Below are 14,801 nucleotides of genomic sequence, written 5' to 3'. Positions count from 1 at the left end.
CACATGGCCACACCTATACACCCACACGCCGGGTAAATACACAAACAAGGCAGTATCAGTAAGGGAGGGGGCGGGACTAACACAAAACAAACTTGTTTTGTGTACAATAAACCAAATGGGGTTTATTGTATATAAACCTAAACTTGACAGATATTCCCGGTGTTAACGGATACAAAGTGTTTATATTTATAAATGTATAAAACAATCAGTTTGTCAGTCTTATAACTGAAGTGATTATAACTAAGTAATTATATATAATGTATTCTGTAGGCACAGAGCATTCAGCCGCTCTACTCAGAAACATCAATTCATCTCCACTTCTCAAATCACATCTCAAAACCCATCAGTACAAAACTGCCTGTTCCACCTGAAAGCCAATTACTATGTCTGTGTTATTACAATTTCTTTCTTTTTTTTTAAATTGTGTTCCTTTCAAATGACTTTTGTGTACCTCTGTACGGTGTCCTTGAGTGCCGAGAAAGGCGCCTTTAAATACAATTATTATTATTACTATTATTGTTCCTGACACATGGAGGCTCCGCCCACCTCGGCCACGCTGATGAGGATGATGAAGATGGGCGGCGGGCAGCAGTTGGTGCGCTGAAGGTAGGTCTCCCGGGAGTTGGGCGGAAGCATCCACTTGGAGACGCTCCTCTGGAAGCGGTCGCAGCAGCCGGCCGGGCGACGTTCTGGCGGGTCCTTCTGGTCGCGCCACGGCGTCCCGTCAGGCTCCAGCGGGAACGGGGACATCTCCTCCACGTCCACGCTCGCCATCGCTGCTCAGGGAGACGTGACTTTAGGCTGAGGAGGGAGACGTGACTTTAGGCTGAGGAGGGAGACGTGACTTTAGGCTGAGGGAGACGTGACTTTAGGCTGAGGAGGGAGACGTGACTTTAGGCTGAGGAGGGAGACGTGACTTTAGGCTGAGGGAGACGTGACTTTAGGCTGAGGAGGGAGGCATGACTTTAGGCTGAGGGAGACGTGACTTTAGGCTGAGGAGGGAGACGTGGCTTTAGGCTGAGGAGGGAGACGTGACTTTAGACTGAGGGAGACGTGACTTTAGGCTGAGGAGGGAGACGTGGCTTTAGGCTGAGGAGGGAGACGTGACTTTAGACTGAGGGAGACGTGACTTTAGGCTGAGGAGGGAGACGTTACTTTAGGCTGAGGAGGGAGACGTGACTTTAGGCTGAGGAGGGAGACGTGGCTTTAGGCTGAGGAGGGAGACGTGACTTTAGGCTGAGGAGGGAGACGTGACTTTAGGCTGAGGAGGGAGACGTGACTTTAGACTGAGGGAGACGTGACTTTAGGCTGAGGAGGGAGACGTTACTTTAGGCTGAGGAGGGAGACGTGACTTTAGGCTGAGGAGGGAGACGTGGCTTTAGGCTGAGGGAGACGTGACTTTAGGCTGAGGAGGGAGACGTGACATTAGGCTGAGGAGGGAGACGTGACTTTAGGCTGAGGGAGATGTTACTTTAGGCTGAGGAGGGTGACGTGACTTTAGGCAGAGGAGGGTGACGTGACTTTAGGCTGAGGAGGGAGACGTGACTTTAGGCTGAGGAGGGAGACGTGGCTTTAGGCTGAGGGAGACGTGACTTTAGGCTGAGGAGGGAGACGTGACTTTAGGCTGAGGAGGGAGACATGACTTCAGGCTGAGGGAGACGTGACTTTAGGCTGAGGAGGGAGACGTTACTTTAGGCTGAGGAGGGTGACGTGACTTTAGGCTGAGGAGGGAGACGTGACTTTAGGCTGAGGAGGGAGACGTGACTTTAGGCTGAGGAGGGAGACGTGACTTTAGGCTGAGGAGGGAGACGTGACTTTAGGCTGAGGGAGACGTGACTTTAGGCTGAGGAGGGAGACGTGACTTTAGGCTGAGGAGGGAGACGTGACTTTAGGCTGAGGGAGACGTGACTTTAGGCTGAGGAGGGAGACGTGACTTTAGGCTGAGGAGGGAGACGTGACTTTAGGCTGAGGAGGGAGACGTGACTTTAGGCTGAGGAGGGAGACGTGACTTTAGGCTGAGGAGGGTGACGTGACTTTAGGCTGAGGAGGGTGACGTGACTTTAGGCTGAGGAGGGAGACATGACTTTAGGCTGAGGAGGGTGACGTGACTTTAGGCTGAGGGAGACGTGACTTTAGGCTGAGGGAGACATGACTTTAGGCTGAGGAGGGAGACGTGACTTAAGACTCAAATAGCTAAAGCCAGATGAGGAGATGAGTCTGGTCATCAGGCTGACCTACAGGTCCTCTCTGACCGGGTTTAACCGACCTACAGGTCCTCTCTGACCAGGTTTAACCGACTGACAGGTCCTCTCTGACTGGTTATACCAACATGTGTCGGAGCCAGTACGAAAGCAGATAGATTTTAAAGTATGCGGATGACTCTGTGGTAGTCAGCCTGCTAAGGGCTGGGGAGAGTAGCCATGGACCGGTCATAGACGACTTTCTCAGATGGTGTGATGACTCTTATCTTCAGGTAAATGTGTCCAAAAACAAAGGACATGTTCATTGATTTCAGAAGGCAGTCTCACAGTCAGGAGGCCCTCACAATAAAAGGTCAGACCATTGAACAGGTAACCTCATATAAATATCTTGGGACAGTAAACGATTCTACACTCAATTTTGATTTAAATTGTGAGGCTGTGTGTAAGAAGGGTCACCAGCGCCTGCACTGTTTGAGGAAGCTTTCCTCTTTTAACATAGACAAAACCGTGATGTCTTTGTTTTACTGTGCTTTTATCGAGTCAATTTTAACATTTTCCTTAGCGTCATGCTTTGGAAACATATCTTTAAAAAATAAGAATTCCCTCAACAAGATTGTCAAATGGTCCAGTAAGTTGATTGGTCAGCCACAGCTGGACATGGAAGCCCTGTACACCAAACAGTTACAGAGGTTATCTCTTTGTTCTGTGGAATACTTGATGCGGCCCCGCCTGACCCAGACTCTACCTCCAGGGGCCCCCAGGTAAGTTGAGTTTGAGACCCCTGCTCTAGACAGAGGCTCAAAGTTCCCAAAAGCAGAACAATCCACTACAGGAACACTTTGGTTCTCTGTATTAATAAATTGTTGCAGCAGCACTAGTGCTGCATAATTGTGTTACACTTTCTGGTGTACTGAGCCCCTCTGTGATCTTTGCCTCCTGTATTTTGTTGTCCTTTTTTACTGTGTATGCTAAGTGTGAGAACGGGTACGAATAAAGCAACCTTGAACCTTGAACCTTGGTTAACCAACCTACAGGTCCTCTGACTGGTTAACCAACCTACAGGTCCTCTCTGACTGGTTAACCAACCTACAGGTCCTCTGACTGGTTAACCTACCGTCTGAAGTCGTTAACCATGTTGGTCTTGGCTGCTGTTTCACCAGACCTTAAGTCCACTCTGGGACAGATAGTTGCTATAAAGAGGGTATAACGAGGGTATAACGAGGGTATAACGATAGTATAAAGAGGGTATAAAGAGGGTATAAAGAGGGTATAACGAGGGTATAACGAGGGTATAACGAGGGTATAAAGAGAGTATAAAGAGGATATAAAGAGGGTAAATAGACGTATAAAACTCTGCCCACCGGGTGGACCGGAGTCCCTATGATTTGGACTCTTTATTTAAAGTAAAGGCGTTAGTCCCTGGGGATTAAAAAAATTATAAAGTGAGCCCTGCACAACTAGGACTACATTAGCCTGCATGAAGTTACAACACACCTACAACACAACATACACAACCACAACAGACAGGAGATCTGAAAGAGCACATGGTCCACAGAAGCGCCCCCCGAGCCTCAGAGTGGTACAGCCCGTGGGAATGGTCTCGTCTCCTACCTGTTGGGATGTGGTCGAGCAGAGACCCGGAATTCTCACGTTTCCACTCTGATTGGAATGGTCTGGACCTCCGCACGGCCGGGCGTCTGTAGGTTAAGATCCGGTTTAGACCTCCTCACGACCTTTCTATAGGTGTCTGTCCGTCCTGTACCGGGACCTGTTCCTCCGGTCTCTGTCCGTCCGGTAGCGGGAACTGGACTCTCGCTGCCCGCCTGAGGAGTCTGAGGGGGAGGGTTCTCCTTCAGATAATTACAGGCTCTTCATGGCTTTCCTGCGACTAACTTCCTTCCTCCCCCCAAACAAACAGCCGGCGCCCTGAGGACAATGTTTAAAGTTTGGGTCCCGGTGGAAAAACACAAACACACACTCAGTCTCTCTCCTTCCTGGCTTTTCGCCTACTTGGTCTCCGTGTACCTGGTCTCCGTTTACCTGAAGCGGGGAGCCACACCTGCAGCCGTGACGTCACAGGGAATCACAATCCCGCTTTCTGACAAAAACATGGCAGAGGAAACTGTTCTTGGTCTAAGCCGGAGTTTAGTGTAAACCAGAGTTCGGTCTAAACCGTGGTTCCTTTAGCTTAGAGTCCAGGTAAGAAGCAGATGGACCTTGATCTGGACTTCAGCTTCATCCCGTAAACGATCGACCCGCTGGGCTGCACGACTCCGGTCGGACCACAGGTGGGCGCTGGTGTCTCGTTAAACCAGGGGGAGCAGAATCTGGTCCCTAACCTGGAGGGAACGTCCCGGTTCATTCACCCGGCGTGTCGGGACAGGAGCCTCACAGACCTGTGTCTCTCCTCCGGAGCAGCTCGGGCCTTACAGGAGGTACCGTCTGGTTTGGAGCCCTCTCTCCTCTAATGCGGAACAGAAACTAGTTCTCACGGATCACCCAACCTCGGATCAACCTTCCTCTGGTGTAGCGGTCAGAACAATGTTTAACTTTAATGACACTAATATAATAACATACAACTAAAATAACCTCTTCCAAAATGGGGAGGCAGCAAAAAAACACTTAAATGTTTAGTTTCATAAACAGATATCAACTGTCTCTCTTAAACCATCGTATGCGATGTCACGGCTTTAGCTCACGATCGGGGTTGGACAATAAAATAATAAATACTTTGATTCCCTGGGAGGTCATTATGACGTCAAGCATAGATTATTAATTAGCGCACTATTCCAGGGGTAACCATGACGACACAGGAAGTGAAGGTGACAACGACAGACAGGCGGTTGCTTCACAGAACTTTTATTTATGCAAAAGAAGGGGGGGGGGGGGGGGGGGGCAAGAGGAGCAAAGCAGGGGGAGGGTGTAGCGGAGGGGTGGGGCTGTTAAATGGAGGGTGTAGCGGAGGGGTGGGGCTGTTAAATGGAGGGTGTAGCGGGGGGGTGGGGCTGTTAAATGGAGGGTGTAGCGGAGGGGTGGGGCTGTTAAATGGAGGGTGTAGCGGGGGGGTGGGGCTGTTAAATGGAGGGTGTAGCGGAGGGGTGGGGCTGTTAAATGGAGGGTGTAGCGGGGGGGTGGGGCTGTTAAATGGAGGGTGTAGCGGAGGGGTGGGGCTGTTAAATGGAGGGTGTAGCAGAGGGGTGGGGCTGTTAAATGGAGGGTGTAGCGGAGGGGTGGGGCTGTTAAATGGAGGGTGTAGCAGAGGGGTGGGGCTGTTAAATGGAGGGTGTAGCGGGGGGGTGGGGCTGTTAGAGGGAGGGTGTAGCAGAGGGGTGGGGCTGTTAGAGGGGGAGGGGGGTGGAGCGGAGGGGTGGGGCTGTTAGAGGGAGGGTGTAGCGGGGGGGTGGGGCTGTTAGAGGGGGAGGGGGTGGAGCAGGTTCTGGTGAGCAGCGGGTCGGGCTGGAGCCTCCGTCACCAGGTGGTGGGGGGGGGGGGGGGCTTTGTACAATTAACGCTCAGATTAACGACTCTGGAGCAGAGAACCAGAGGATCGAAGGGAGGAGACACATCGTCATGGCAACCAAAACGGATCAAAGAAATACAAAAACAAAACAACTTAAAAACTGTAAAAGTGGAGGAGGAGCCGAGGGCAGCCATCTTGGAAGAGAGAGAGGCTGGGGGGGGGGGGCGCGTCGGGCGTTCAGGAGACGTCTGAAACAGGAAGTGGAGAGGGGATGAGCGTCGCAGACAGGAAACGCTGTCCACACAAGAGCCCGCCTTCATGTTGTTTAAGTAGTGTCATTATTGTAATATGTAGTGCGGATTGTAATCTGTAATGTGTATTGTAATATGTATTGTTATATGTAGTGTGTAGTGTATTTTAATGTGTAGCGTGTATTGTAATATGTTATTTAATATGTAGTGTCTAGTGTGTATTGTAATATGTGGCGTGAAGTGTATTTTAGTGTGTGGTGTGTGTATTGTAATGTGTAGTGTACCTGAGTGTGTGGTGTGTAGTGTGTGTATTGTAATGTGTAGTGTATTTAATTTGTGGTGTGTGTATTGTAGTGTATTTTAGTGTGTGGTGATACTTACAACTGGCGGGCCGCGCTCCGTATCTTCGCATGATTTGGTCTTGTGTGAATTTCACAAAAGATTCATATTGTTCTGGAAGACAAGAGAGCATCTTTACTGACGGGACCACACAAGATGGCCGCCGGACCGGGTCCAGTCTCATCTTCACAAACCCCCGTCCAGTTAGGAACCCTGAAGAGGCCTCTGAGAGGTGCAGGCGGAGAGCGGTCAGAGAGATGTGGGGAGCTCACTACGCCCCAGGACACCTGACCTTTACCCTTTACCTGTTTAGCTCAACGACTTAAGCTTAACGGTTAAACATGTTAAAATTGATATTTGCAACACTGGGGTTGGTAGTTTAAAGTCATGTTAACACTGTGGCCGGTAGTTTAAAATCATGTTAACACCTGGGTTGGGAGTTTAAAGACATGTTAACACTGGGGTTGGTAGTTTAAAGTCATGTTAACAACTGGGTTGGGAGATTAAAGACCGTCAATGAACTGCTTAGTGTGGGATCGTTAGTTTAAAGTAGTGTGGGTGCTTTAGACAGTAAAAGTGGGTTGGTAGTTTGAAAATATCAGATGGGAATCTTAAAGACACAGTAGTTTGACCCCTGGGACGGGTCGTCTGACGCGTCTGGGTGGTAGTTTGACCCCTGGGACGGGTCGTCTGAAGCGTCTGGGTGGTAGTTTGACCCCTGGGACGGGTCGTCTGAAGCGTCTGGGTGGTAGTTTGACCCCTGGGACGGGTCGTCTGAAGCGTCTGGGTGGTAGTTTGACCCCTGGGACGGGTCGTCTGACGCGTCTGGGTGGTAGTTTGACCCCTGGGACGGGTCGTCTGAAGCGTCTGGGTGGTAGTTTGACCCCTGCAGGTCGTGTGGGGCGCACGGTGATGGGGTACCTGCGAGTTTTGTGTTGAGGATCTGCTCGTACTCCTCGCGGATCTTCTCCTCGTGGTCTTTCAGCAGACGCTCACACAGGTAACTCACCTGCCGCAGGGTGAACCACGGCGCGTCCTTCCTGGAGCCGCCTGCCAATCACAGCGCAGCACGGGGTCGTCAGCAAAGGGGAACACACCCCCTCATAACCTCAGCCCTTCATAGAGGAACACACCCCCTCATAACCTCAGCCCTTCATAGAGGAACTACCCTCTCATAACCTCAGCCGTTCATAGGGGAACACACCCTCTCATAACCTCAGCCCTTCATAGCGGAACACACCCTCTCATAACCTCAGCCCTTCATAGAGGAACACACCCCCTCATAACCTCAGCCCTTCATAGAGGAACTACCCTCTCATAACCTCAACCCTTCATAGAGGAACACACCCTCTCATAACCTCAACCCTTCATAGAGGAACACACCCTCTCATAACCTCAGCCCTTCATAGAGGAACACACCCCCTCATAACCTCAGCCCTTCATAGAGGAACACACCCCCTCATAACCTCAGCCCTTCATAGAGGAACACACCCCCTCATAACCTCAGCCCTTCATAGGGGTACACACCCTCTCATAACCTCAGCCCTTCATAGAGGAACACACCCCCTCATAACCTCAGCCCTTCATAGAGGAACACACCCCCTCATAACCTCAGCCCTTCATAGAGGAACACCCCCCCTCATAACCTCAGCCCTTCATAGAGGAACACACCCCCTCATAACCTCAGCCCTTCATAGGGGTACACACCCTCTCATAACCTCAGCCCTTCATAGAGGAACTACCCTCTCATAACCTCAGCCCTTCATAGAGGAACACACCCTCTCATAACCTCAGCCCTTCATAGAGGAACTACCCTCTCATAACCTCAGCCCTTCATAGAGGAACACACCCTCTCATAACCTCAGCCCTTCATAGAGGAACACACCCTCTCATAACCTCAGCCCTTCATAGAGGAACACACCCTCTCATACCCTCAGCCCTTCATAAAGGAACACACCCTCTCATACCCTCAGCCCTTCATAGAGGAACATACCCTCTCATAACCTCAGCCCTTCATAGAGGAACACACCCTCTCATAACCTCAGCCCTTCATAGAGGAACACACCCTCTCATACCCTCACCCCTTCATAAAGGAACACACCCTCTCATACCCTCAGCCCTTCATAGAGGAACATACCCTCTCATAACCTCACAGGGGAACAACCCTCTCATAACCTCAGCCCTTCATAGAGGAACACACCCTCTCATAACCTCAGCCCTTCATAGAGGAACACACCCTCTCACAACCTCAGCCCTTCATAAAGGAACACACCCTCTCATACCCTCAGCCCTTCATAGAGGAACACACCCTCTCATAACCTCAGCCCTTCATAGAGGAACACACCCTCTCATAACCTCAGCCCTTCATAGAGGAACACACCCTCTCATACCCTCAGCCCTTCATAGAGGAACACACCCTCTCATACCCCGCTCTGTACCTGGGGGGGAGCAGGGCGCGGTCAGAGCGCTGCTGGGGCTGGCCGCCTCGCTGGGGCTGGCCGCCTCGCTCTGGTTGAAGGCCGCCTCCAGCTGCCGTCGCCGCTGGATACGGCTGTACTCATGACGGAGGTTCTGGAAGATCTGCTCTGTAACACAAGAGGGGCAGCAGCAGGGTCAGGTGGAGGCTGATGGTGTAGGGTGGGGGTGATGGTGTAGGGTGGGGGTGATGGTGTAGGGTGGGGGTGATGGTGCTGACGGTGTAGGGTGGGGCTGACGGTGTAGGGTGGGGCTGACGGTGTAGGGTGGGGCTGACGGTGTAGGGTGGGGGGTGACGGTGTAGGATGGGGCTGACGGTGTAGGGTGGGGCTGACGGTGTAGGGTGGGGGGTGATGGTGTAGGGTGGGGGCTGACGGTGTAGGGTGGGGGTGACGGTGTAGGGTGGGGGTGACGGTGTAGGGTGGGGGTGACGGTGTAGGGTGGGGCTGACGGTGTAGGGTGGGGGTGACGGTGTAGGATGGGGCTGACGGTGTAGGGTGGGGGGTGATGGTGTAGGGTGGGGGCTGACGGTGTAGGGTGGGGGTGACGGTGTAGGGTGGGGGTGACGGTGTAGGGTGGGGGTGATCCTTGATTCCTTCAGAGCCTTCCTGTGTGGGGTAACTCTGGGTTAGAGCCAGCTCCACACACGGCCGACGCGCAGTTTCAAAACAACACGCACCCAAACATCCCAGAAGGAGGTTAGCGAAGGCCGAGTGGGGCGCAGTCCAACTGGAAGTGCCCTCAGAGGGTATTACCCAACGGCCTGGGGCCCCATCACAAGGGTGTCTGTTCACCAGCTGACTCAGTGCCCCCCCCCCCCACCTCAAGAGGAGGAACTCAACCCTACTTCCTGCTCTCCCCGCCCCGTGCTCCTAACTGGGGTCTGGCCCTGAGCACACTGGGGGCGGGTGGACGACGACGATGACTATCTGCCCGCCCCAGAGAGCAGAGGGTGGTCCTGCCTCCAGACCCCCCTGCCTCGGTTATCTGGGGCGGTGAGGCCATGACAGAGCGTGATAGTCGACCGTCGCCCCAGCTTTCTCGTTGGAGGCCATTTTGTGTCGTCTCTCCAGCCAGCGTGAGGAGGATTGAGGGGCCTTCTATGGTTCTAATCCCCTCTGGGGGTGTTGGTTCACAGGCTGCAGCAGAGGCTGTAGAGCCCTCAGTGGAGGGGACATACCCCAGGGCCCCAGGCTGTAGGGCCCTCAGTGGAGGGGACATACCCCAGGCTGTAGAGCCCTCAGTGGAGGGGACATACCCCAGGGCCCCAGGCTGTAGAGCCCTCAGTGGAGGGGACATACCCCAGGCTGTAGAGCCCTCAGTGGAGGGGACATGCCCCAGGGCCCCAGGCTGTAGGGCCCTCAGTGGAGGGGACATACCCCAGGGCCCCAGGCTGTAGGGCCCTCAGTGGAGGGGACAAACCCCAGGCTGTAGAGCCCTCAGTGGAGGGGACATACCCCAGGCTGTAGAGCCCTCAGTGGAGGGGACATACCCCAGGGCCCCAGGCTGTACAGCCCTCAGTGGAGGGGACATACCCCAGGCTGTAGAGCCCTCAGTGGAGGGGACATGCCCCAGGGCCCCAGGCTGTAGGGCCCTCAGTGGAGGGGACATACCCCAGGGCCCCAGGCTGTAGGGCCCTCAGTGGAGGGGACATACCCCAGGCTGTAGAGCCCTCAGTGGAGGGGACATGCCCCAGGGCCCCAGGCTGTAGGGCCCTCAGTGGAGGGGACATACCCCAGGGCCCCAGGCTGTAGAGCCCTCAGTGGAGGGGACATGCCCCAGGGCCCCAGGCTGTAGGGCCCTCAGTGGAGGGGACATGCCCTGTCCTCTCTAACGCCTCCACCAGAGGCGTTAGAGAGGAATGTTCAGGTAGGCTACACTGGAGCAGTCCAGCTAGGAAGTGATCAAGGATTTATTGAAGACTAGTTAGCGATGCTAAAGTGTAGGTTGGAGATGGTTATGTTTAGGTATGAGTTATAGAGATGGTTACGTTTAGCTATGAGACTATAGAGATGTTATGTTTAGCTATGAGACTATAGAGATGTTATGTTTAGCAATGAGACTATAGAGATGTTATGTTTAGCAATGAGACTATAGAGATGTTATGTTTAGCAATGAGACTATAGAGATGTTATGTTTAGCAATGAGACTATAGAGATGTTATGTTTAGCAATGAGACTATAGAGATGTTATGTTTAGCAATGAGACTATAGAGATGTTATGTTTAGCAATGAGACTATAGAGATGTTATGTTTAGCAATGAGACTATAGAGATGTTATGTTTAGCAATGAGACTATAGAGATGTTATGTTCAGCTATGAGACTATAGAGATGTTATGTTCAGCTATGAGACTATAGAGATGTTATGTTTAGCTATGAGACTATAAAAGGTGGTTATTTTTAGGTATACAATTGTTTACAAAACCATGATAATGGTCTTACTTTTAAGGGAGGTATTTATTTGATTACAGCAACAGAATGTAAAGTGATTAAATTGACAGCATTCCAACTGCTTGATGTGAGAATACCAGACCACGCCTAGCTTTAAGAGGTCTACGGCCTTCATACATAAAGTAACACCTCCACCCTCTTTACCACATCAAATCAACACACAAACCACCCCTCACATTTTACCTTGACGTACAAAAATACAAAACTACTAGGATCCCAACCAAGACTGTTGCCTGGCAACAGTGACCCAGCAATGACCAGGCTAGACAATCAACGTACTGGTCTGGTCCAGAACTGGGATCAGATCAGGACACTCCACTACGTTCATAACCAACAACCAAGAATCACCAAATACTATACAATGTTAACACAATCTCTTCAATACCTGCGATAAAGATAAACGACACTAGTCGAGGGTCGTTTATCACGCGTGAACAGTGGATCTACCTGCGACCGGGGCCAAACGCACACCCGTACAGGTGTGTCTCCACCCAGAAGCAGCCCCGACAGGTGGGATTGACAGCTAATAAAGTATGGAATTCTTCTGCTGCTCCTGTCCTAAGTTCAGCAGAAGGTTCCCCCTGACCACATCTCCGGACTCTCAGTCACTAATGAAAGCCAAACAATGGCTGGCACTCCCTCACCCCTCCCCCCCACTGAATCTTCCTTTCACTTGCATTCTGACTCGTTCCCATCTCTGGGTTTCTCTTTGGCTTTGGAGATACTAGCGTAATTCCCAGTGCTTCTAGTACAGCTGTACTGCCACCGAGCTTGGGAGAAATAAACACCCCCACAGGAAGCCATCGACGGTCCACCCTTTAGCTCAAACATTAGCTGCTAACACTGAGCCCCGCTCAGGGGGAAACACAGGAGAGAGACACACACACACACACACACACACACACACACACACACACACAAACACACACGCTTTCATAAGCACCATGACGCTGCAGTTCAGAGTCCAGTGGAGTTCGCTGATTTTCAGACACAATTCAGATCTTTCATCCAAAGAAGAAAATAGATATTTGATGAAGATGGTGTATAGAAAGCAGGCTCATTGTCGATGGATAAGCATCTGGTTGGGCCAACTAAGACAAAACAAATCAAGCCTTATTGGTCAATCAGTCTCTGCTCTCTATAGATATTACACCTCATATTTCTATGAAGCTCTGAAGCTCGGGGGGGGGGGGGGGGGAAGTATCTGCCGCAGGACAAAAGATAACGATGGCAGACAGGCTCTGCTGGAGTCCAGGTATGAGCCCTCAGGGGAGAGGCTGCATGGAGACCATCAGGGACGACATGCTGACCAAAAACAGCGGACAGGTGAGACCACCTTAGAGCCGACAGCCGAGACCGCCTTAGAGCCAACAGGTGAGACCGCCTTAGAGCCGACAGGTGAGACCAGGTCACCTTAGAGCCAGCAGGTGAGACCAGGCGAGACCGCCTTTGAGCCGACAGGTGAGACCAGGTCACCTTAGAGCCAGCAGGTGAGACCAGGCGAGACCGCCTTAGAGCCGACAGGTGAGACCAGGTGAGACCGCCTTAGAGCCGACAGGTGAGACCGCCTTAGAGCCGACAGGTGAGACTGCCTTAGAGCCGACAGGTGAGACTGCCTTAGAGACGACAGGTGAGACCAGGTGAGACCGAGGGACCACTTAGAGGGACCACTGCCTCCCCGGTGGGATGGAACCTCCACTAGCTGCTCGCTAACGCGTCAAACATTTTGTGTGCACGTTGTTTTGATAGCTTTGAAAGCTCTTTAGCCTTGAATATTATAGACTCCCAGGACCCGGGGAGACCCCAGGCTGGGTTTGGGGGCCAGAACCCCATTGACACCAAACAAACAGAGTGGGTTCAGGGGCCTCTGGCTACCGTCGGGGCCCGGGGAGCCACTGGGCACCAGCTTACACTCATTGAAATTCTCCCCACAGTCACTCTGAGTCAATACGTTTTATTGAAACAGGAAAGAGGGGCTCCGTGGAATAGGGAATCACCTTCCTGCTAAAGACACGCCGCCCCCGACAGCCAGAGGTGACTGGCACATGCAGCACCCGCTTATAACGCAGGCCTCGCATGTCAGATACTGATACAATGAATAATAAATAAGGAGAAATCATGGGAGTATTGGTACTGTGCTCCATCTTGGATAAAGAGACGACGAGGGGAACATGACAACCCAGAGCTTGGGCGTCTGAACTACAGAGCTGGAGATGTTGTGTGACAAAGCAGGGAGGGCCATCAGAGAGGGCGATAGATAATGAAGGTTCATGCACTTTCGTAATGTACGGGGGAAATGTCCTTTCCCTCCTTTAACCGGTGTGTATGCATACTGCCTAAAGTCTCGGGACTAGACTGAACCCTAATCCTAGTCCTGGGATTGGCTCACCGCCTTCTTATCCGACTCAACTCTTTCCAGGAAGAGATTGAGTAACATCAAAATACAAGAAAAACCCTTTTTAAAGAAACAGAAACTAACAGCCCAGGCATTAGCTACTGTCGACCTGTGGGGATCTCCAGGCCCAGACACAACGAGACCCGTTCTCTCCGCCTGAATGCGCTGGTTTTCACACCAATGGGGGGGCTGGCGGAGAGAAGGGAGGGGAGGCTGTCCACCCCCCCATCCCGCACCGGACACTCGAGGCCCGGTGAAGAGCCCTACCGGCTAACAGCTCATTAGCAGCCGACCAGGATTTATATTCCTAAAAAGTGTCAACGTTAGGGGTCTTTAAAACGGGACTCGGTTGAGAGCCGCCGGACAACAAAAGGCAGGACCCAGAGTTAGCATACAGGCCCATTGTTTCACAGCTATTGTGTTTTAAATCAATGTTTAAAGGGTTCTCATTGTTTTTCATTGTTAGCCACCGTACAATGCTCTTAACACGGGCTTTAGAACGGGGTTCGGCGGCGATGGTTCAGTTCGGGAGACAATTCTAGAAATAGGATTTGCTCCAACAATGCGTGAAGATAAGTTGTGTTTGAGGAGCATTGGGGCCGACGTCTGCTGTTCAGACCTCCACATGAGAGACAGAACCATCCGCACACCGAGGGCCTGGTGCTGGGTCCGCCAACACCAAGGGCCCGAGTTAGAGACGGAACCATTCGCACGCCGAGCGCCTGGCACCGGGTGCGTTCGGTGGGTCGGTCGGAGCAAGGAGAGGCTCTTTGTAGAGAGCTAGCCGACCTAGCGGTAGCTCAGCGAGGCTAGAGCTTTACCTTCCAACCCCCAACCCTGGCTCACCCCCTCCCCCATGTCGGCCCCATCCCCCCCGACCCTCCATCTTAACCACATCCATACCTGGGGTCAGCCGGGTCTCCCCTCCGGCGGTGGGAACCGGGGACATCGAGGGGCTGTCGACCGGCGGGCGGAGGCTGCACCTCTGCGGGGAGGGAGTGCTCGGAGCCCCCGGTAGCGGGCTGCACCGCCTCCGCTTGGGGGACCCGGGGCTGAGGAGGGCCTCGAACTCCAGGGATCGCTTCAACGTCGCTCCGCAGGCCATGGCGGTCCGCGGTACCGAAGGATTACTGTGATCTGAGGGGGAAACGACCCGTAGAAAGACCCGACGTTTTTTCGCGGATCTCCCGGTTCCTTTCTTGTGGTCACAGCGACGACTGGAGCTGAAG

The 14,801-nt window shown here is 52.5% G+C and overlaps 2 protein-coding genes across 3 annotated transcripts in view; both read right to left on the bottom strand.

The window, feature by feature from the left end:
• The window catches only part of rhbdl2 (rhomboid, veinlet-like 2), a 10,269-nt gene extending 5,995 nt beyond the window's left edge, over positions 1-4,274 (bottom strand). The window contains exons 1-2 of one of the 2 annotated variants that reach the window (XM_079755534.1): positions 3,813-4,274; positions 547-801 (exon numbers count right to left, since the gene is read on the bottom strand). In XM_079755534.1, the coding sequence (XP_079611660.1) occupies positions 547-774 (228 nt within the window). In that variant the 5' untranslated portion in view covers positions 775-801; positions 3,813-4,274. The remainder of the gene's footprint in view (positions 1-546; positions 802-3,812) is intronic. The other variant, XM_079755535.1, reaches the window with a different exon arrangement.
• A 1,202-nt stretch (positions 4,275-5,476) lies between these two features.
• akirin1 (akirin 1) lies at positions 5,477-14,801 on the bottom strand. Its single transcript, XM_079755599.1, has 5 exons — positions 14,476-14,801; positions 8,690-8,836; positions 7,173-7,301; positions 6,294-6,365; positions 5,477-5,909 (listed from the first exon to the last, which is right to left on the bottom strand). Exons 1-5 carry the CDS (start codon positions 14,675-14,677, stop codon positions 5,899-5,901), a joined length of 561 nt encoding a protein of 186 aa, XP_079611725.1. The 5' UTR covers positions 14,678-14,801; the 3' UTR covers positions 5,477-5,898.

This window comes from Pollachius pollachius (assembly GCF_949987615.1).
Source record: "Pollachius pollachius genome assembly, chromosome: 1".
Lineage (NCBI taxonomy): Eukaryota > Metazoa > Chordata > Actinopteri > Gadiformes > Gadidae > Pollachius > Pollachius pollachius.
This window is presented reverse-complemented; position numbering and strand designations above follow the sequence as displayed.